The sequence below is a fragment of the Rhipicephalus microplus genome, chromosome X (genome assembly GCF_043290135.1).
Source record: "Rhipicephalus microplus isolate Deutch F79 chromosome X, USDA_Rmic, whole genome shotgun sequence".
In the NCBI taxonomy this organism is placed as follows: domain Eukaryota; kingdom Metazoa; phylum Arthropoda; class Arachnida; order Ixodida; family Ixodidae; genus Rhipicephalus; species Rhipicephalus microplus.
Window position 1 is genome coordinate 481,402,519 of NC_134710.1, and position 6,895 is coordinate 481,409,413.

At 40.2% G+C, this 6,895-nt stretch overlaps 1 protein-coding gene across 2 annotated transcripts in view; it reads right to left on the bottom strand.

The window, feature by feature from the left end:
- Positions 1-163, bottom strand: part of LOC119160793 (receptor-type tyrosine-protein phosphatase F) — a 223,567-nt gene extending 223,404 nt beyond the window's left edge. For both annotated transcript variants that reach the window (XM_075880872.1, XM_075880871.1), the window contains exon 1: positions 6-163. In XM_075880872.1, coding sequence (XP_075736987.1) covers positions 6-60 — 55 coding nt within the window. In that variant the 5' untranslated portion in view covers positions 61-163. The remainder of the gene's footprint in view (positions 1-5) is intronic.
- Positions 164-6,895: the final 6,732 nt, after the last annotated feature.

The window sequence follows — 6,895 nt, forward strand, 5'->3', positions numbered from 1 at the left end:
CTCACCCATTGTAGTGAGAACGAGGAGCGAGCATGCTGCAATTACTGCGAAGCGCATCATGCTAAGCACGTCTGTGAATACTGTCACCGTCGACGTTTCCAAAAGGCACCCAGGCGTACTGTGAGCTTATATTTTGCTCAGACGCTGCTCGAGTAACGCTATTTTATAGCCTGAGATGTTAAGGCGCAGCCCGACCTAGGTCATTGATATCAAAAACGTGCAAGGAAGGCATCCCTCTCAGATACGTAAAGCGCGTCAAATTTCGCTAAGCGCGGGGAATGATAAACTTAGCGGACGTGCTGTAAGCTATAAAATTTCAAAGTGCGTTTAACATGGTCTTGGTGTAAGTCGATTTGACTCCAACAAACAATGCAGACGAGAAAGTCTAAAATTCACTAGCAGACTACTTATCATTTGGGTATGACACGTATTAACGCTCCTCTTAAGTAAAAAAAAGGAACTATTTTGCATGTCTGCAAGAAGTGCAGAGCGCCTTTGCGCAAGTTTTATGCGGCACTGAGAAAGAAGAAAGTGAATATTGCAGTTTTCTTGCGCACAGTCCAAATGAAGCCGGTGACGTGGCGCTTCCTACAACAAGATACGGCCCTGGTGCGCCTTCATTAAAATTTCACCAATTTCTTGTGGCGGGTGATTTTGTTCTGACACGACATAGAGGCAGCGTTTTTCGTGCGTAAGGCGCGGCTGCAGCTTTAACGCCACTCTTCAAAATGCGATTAGGACTATCCGAAAGCACACGCAACTTCCGCTATTCCTTAAACAGGACAATGCCACATAGTGTCACGCACTACAGTTTTATAACATAAACATCTTTCAAGCCACCAATTACAAAGTTATGGTCGAACTCTAGGGAATCATTCAATTGAATCTCATGCTAAATTTTAGTCTCGATGTAGAGTTCGTGGACGGAAACGAAAGGGGCGTTACTGCCATAGGATGTTTAACAAACGTCGCCATTTTTCAAATAAGAAAAACAAAGCAAACATCCTCTATTACTCACTTTCACTCTCCAGAAAAGCATAATGACCTCCTATTGTTGAAGAGACATCAAAAATCTGAACCATTTTTTGCGTATAAGATACATTTTCACAATCCCGGCAACACCACTTTTATTGTGACGCAAAGCTTAGTAGGCTAGAAATCGTGTGAAAAGAAACTGCGGGTGACGACGCCACCTTGAGTTGCCTGCACCAAACACCGCGACGTAGGAATTTTTGAAGACGTAGCTTCCAATTGTTAAAAATTAAGAACATTCTAATTTGTAGGTGCGATTAGAATACAAAGTTTCAGGAAACTGTAGGTCCCTCTAATTTGTAGGTGCCTTAGAAAACAAAGTTTCAGGAAATTTCACAGAGCCAATGTCATGAAAATCCCGAAGATATATTTTCAAATTTCGTATGTCACGCGCGCCAGTTTTGGCGCTAAGCTGAAGAATGAAACTTCAACATTGAATTTTTCCGCTAATAATTTACTTATAACAGTTAACAGACGCTGTTAATGTTTTCAGACGGCAAGTTGTCAATCTAAACTAAGTCATTGTTCCTTTTTAGTGTGCCCTTAAAGGCAATTTAGAGATGGGGTATGTCATGATTCACTTTAAAGTATAATAATATAATCTTCGCTGTGTGGCTCCATGTAGGGAAATCTCAGGTTTTACAAGAATTCGGAAGGCAGCAACCAAGTGCGCCACTATCTCTCTACGCTGTGCTCACCACGCTTATGATGTCAGAAAATTAATGGTATGTGGGTACGAAGCCACGCTGGCGCACATGCTCTGGGAGTGCAAGGCAACGTACACTAACCCCGACACTATCGGTCCGGTGTGAGGCGGCCCTACGCAGCTCCTTCCTGGCTGACCAATTTGGGCCGATCAGCACGCCCGCGGAACGGCCGATAGGCTTGGCCTAACAGTTCCGACGTGGGTGTCGTCCGCTGTGCACTACCCGCGCATTGCAGAACCACAATAAAGTTTCGCAACCGACCGACTGACCGACCGACCGACTGGACGCCACCCACCGCGACGAAAGCGAAAATATTGGCTTACGTATACGTAACGCGACTTACGTGCATAAGGATTTCGCATTCCGTTTTCGTAGGTTTTAGTGCTGTTCCTAACCACGATATCTTAATGTTTTAGCGTGGACACCCCGGAAATAATTTTTCACGTTAAGCATTATTTTCAGCACTAATTTGGCCTTTCGCAGTGGACCTGGACGTGGCTCAAACATCGATCTTCGTGCCACCGTTATTCTGCTATTGTTGTTATCTGCCACTTGGCGAACGCATGATGACAAAATAAAGGAAAATAAAACATAACTTTCCAAAAACGGAGCCCAGTGGTGACATTGTGTGCTGCTTTCTTTCATTCGCTGTTCAGTTTTATAGATAGATAGATAGATAGATAGATAGATAGATAGATAGATAGATAGATAGATAGATAGATAGATAGATAGATTGCTAACTACAGTAATAACATTTACAGCCCTAACATAGTCAAAGGAACGGTGTAATCACTGCTGCAGTAGGAACACAAAATCACAATCACTGATCAATTAACTAGTGATACTTCGTAACACCAACACTTGCCAACATTTTATTCCTGCCAATAAATATTCTTATCATTACTGCAGTGACACATCAAAGTTCCTGGAAAACATCAAAATACGAAACAATAGACGGGCGCATTATTAGTTTTAATTTATGAACTGCTTTACAATTACTGGCTACTTTGACAATGATAGGATACATAATACATAAGCACATAAACACATCCCATAATTTCTTTTAGTTTTTCACTACTATTGATGTGCAGCGTAAGCCATATATTGTCTTGTGACTCAGGTACCAGTTTAAAAATCTCTCAAGGTTGCTAAAGACTCTTTTTGAATAGCTGAATACATCTTTGCTGTGTAATACTTTCTAACAATAAGAATATCTTTTTATTCATACTGTCGATCCCATCAGGGATCTTTACAGGAAGGGTATATTGGATAGTTACAATATGACAATACAAATATCAAATATTCAATTATACATAAAAAATATTGGCGGTTAACAAAGGCAGACGAGAAAACGTAATAGTGCATCATAATAATAGTACATCCTAATACGTAAAAAAAGGGGTGATCAAAGAGGTGTATAATGGCAAAACTGAAGTAAAAGATACATTTATGTAAAAATGGTGAAAATAAACGAAGTAACAGTATGTAGAATAAACGAAATTATATGCGTACAGTGTAACAGCAAAAAAAGAAAAAAGTGAACAAAGAGGCATACAAAGGGAAAACAGGAGCGAAAAACGCACTGATGTAAAAAAAAAAGTTATAAAGAAGTAAGGATGATACAGGAGGCTCATAACTGGGCAGCATGTAGCTGATCTTCAAGCAATGTTACAAAGGTAGATAACGTCGTGCTTGTTGTTACCCTAGGATCCAGCCTGTTCCATTCACGTGTCATTCAAGGAAAAAATAAATATTTATGACTTTTTGTATGGATGACATGCTCATGTAATGATAATGCGTGTTTGTGCCGCGTTTGTCGTGTTTGGGTTAAAGATAAGTATTTGGAACTGTCAGTTTTTATGTCTTTGTGAATTAGCTGGTGCATCATTTTGAATCGCGCAAGCTTGGCTTGGTTTTGTAAGGTGAGGATACCGGCCTGTTTTAGTAATTCTGTGCGTAAATCTTTTAGCCTATATTTATTATGAATGCATCTTAGTGCCTTCCTTTGGACTGCTTCGAGTTTGTAAATGAGTTCTTTAGTGGAAGGAAACCAAACAAGGTTAGCGTACTCCAATGTTGATCTGACAAAAGTTTGGTATGCTAATAGCTTTGTGGTAGGGGGGGGCTAGTCTCAGACGTCTATTTAAAAAAACAGTTTTATCAGTGCAGTCGAGGTGACGTTGCTTACGAGCGTTCCCATCTAAAGCATGGGTTAGTGTTAAGCCAAGGTATTTATACTCTTTTACTGCGCTGAGTGTGGCGCTGCCTAAAGTGTAGTTAAAATCAGAAGTGTGTTTTTTTTTCTCGTTATTGATAGGACAGCTGATTTCTTAACGTTTAGTGTCATTTGCCATTTTTTACACCATTTGAGTACTAAAAATAAAGAGTTGTTTAATGCAAGATGGCCACTATAAGAGTCAATTACTTTGTATAAAACGCAGTCATCAGCGAAAAGTCTGACGCTGAAAGGAATATTACAAGGCAGATCATTAATGTATATAAAAAATAAAACTGGAACCAGAACGCTTCCTCGTGGAACTCCAGATCTTACGCTAGATTTATGCGAATGTCGCCGGCTGACTTCTACAAACTGGGTGCGGTCACTAAGATAATCCTTTATCCAATCGACAATGGGCCCTTTCCCCAAGGTTAGTTCGTGTTTATGAATTAGTTTGTCGTGTGATACCCGGCCGAAAGCCTTTGAAAAGTCTAAAAAGATAAGATCGATTTGTTTCTGTAGGTCGAGACTCAGCGATACATCGTGTACGAGTTCAAGTAGTTGCGTGACTGTGGAGACACCTTTTCGAAATCCATGCTGACAGGTTGTTAGCATTTGTTCCTTTTCAAGGTGTTTAGTTATGTGCTTTAAGATGATGTGTTCCAATCTGTTTTCCAGTCGTTAGGGAGGGTCCCTGATGACAATGACTTGTTAAAGATTATTAATAGGTACTTGGCCATCCACTAAGCGTATCTGCGAAGGAATGCATCTGATATATCGTTAGGTCTTGATGATTTCTTAGAATCTAGTTTGAGCAGCAAATTAAGTATGCCTGCTTCGGTTATTAGTAGCTGATCTAGAGGCTTTAATTTTGACGGACGTGTCTAAGGTAGTGTGCCGTCATCCTCCATGAAGATAGAGCAGAAGTAGTCATTAAGCAGGTTAGCAGACCTTCGGTTGTCTACATCTATCGTTCCGTCATCATTGCAAGTTTTCGGGTTTATGTAGTTCCAGAACTTCGTTGGGACTGATTTCAAAACGTTAGTGAGTGTATTTGTGAAGTAGAATTGCTTAGCTGTCTTAATTTTTGACTTCATGTATTCAATAGCCGTGCTGAGATCGTGCTGTGTGTATTTTAGTGGGTTGGTTTTCAGCAGTTTTCTCATCCTCTTTACTTTACGTTTGGCGTGTATAACATCGCGCGTAATTCATAGATTACGCTTATTAGGCTGCTTCTTTCTAATCGGCACGTACTTATTTTTACAATGAGAAATGATTGCTTTTATCGCAAGCCACAAGGCATCGATGTCGGTACGGCTGTTACGGGAAAGTTCAACAGACTATTCATACTCATCAGCAAGGTGATCAAGTATATTAGTGTCCTCAGCTTTACTGTAGTCAGGGTACGCGACTATTTCTTGAGGGGTAACAATGTCATAAACGGGTACGGTGCAAGATGTGATCTTGTGATCGGAAACACCATCTAGAAGACATAAATTAGTTTCTTCGCTTATGAAGTGATGGCTGAGAAATATTAGGTCTAATATGGAAGAGCTGTATCCCTGTATACGTGTAGGTTCAGTTACTATTTGTGAAAGGTTGAACGATAACATAAAATCAAATAACACATCCGCACAGAATCAACGATGCTGCATTGTGTGCAGTCAACATCAGGCGCGTTAAAATCACCTGCGATTATTAATCTGGATGACGGCGCATTTTGTTCTGTGTACTGATGCAATCGACGTATATTGTGAAAGTCGGACGAAAGGCTGCGATATACGCAACCAACGACTACAGTGCACACATCATAGCTCAGCTTACAAAACATAGCCTCAGCGCCCGCAACATCAATATTGTAGCGCATCATAAATTTATAAGACCCTAAGTACTGATTTGAAAAGTTGAGGATGTGGAGTGCTTTACTTTGTGACACTACCAGTTTTTCTAGGTCGGTTGTGTTTGCGTTGTCCCGTATTAGAAGCCATAGCTAATATGTGAGTGAATATAGTACAAGTGAAAAGTAAAGTTATCTAAAGTTCTTGACAAGCACGTTGCATCGAAATGGTTGTAGTAAGCCAAGTGATCCTGCAACCTTAGTTCGGACCTTACATATGTGCTTTTTTCAGCTTAAGAAGATTTTATGAAATACTACACCTTAAAAGAATGGCTAGTCACATGCTCTAGTTGCGATAAATTGCAAAAAAAAAGTTTTAAATTGTGGCTCATTTTTATTTTTAGAAAAAAAAATCATAAAGTTCGTTTTCTTTATGACCACGTCAAGCTGATGTGTTGTCAGAAATATTACTTTTATTGAGCAGACAACTGTCTAAAGGGCCCCTCAGCAAGGCCTCTGAAGGAAAGATGCGCCTTATTCTCTAGTGAAATTTCTCGCAATTTCGCGAGCTTAGTGACGCAGACAGTAATTCCCGTCACTTGTATAGCGTATGTGCTATCAAATAGTCTTTATACATAGTAAACCAGGCGTGATTCGTCTCCTGCACTGCTTTATTATACATCCACCCATCCCTTCTTTCCTGTCGCACACCACTATTTTGCGTCATTCTTTTGTGTTATTGACTCTGAAAGAGACGTGTAGCCCAGAAGCACAAAATTTTGATTGGCTCATGCGCTTAGTGCGAGCATTGTTCACGCACTTTTAAGAATTAAGTGGTGAGCATGATACATTGCCTGTACGAAGTAGGCTAAGAGGGAACCCCTTCCTCGTCTTGGAAAGTGGTGTGGTGACAGGCCCTATCAGGCGCTTTTATATAATACGTTCAGGTACTACTGAGACTAAAAGCTGTACAGAAATTGGTCTGTAGTTGTTTAGGTCGTTGTATATACTACACTTCAAATTCATTCTGAGATTACCTAGCTTCATTTTTTAAAGAAAATCTCCAGGGGTAAGTATACGTGTGCAATTATGTTCCTATAG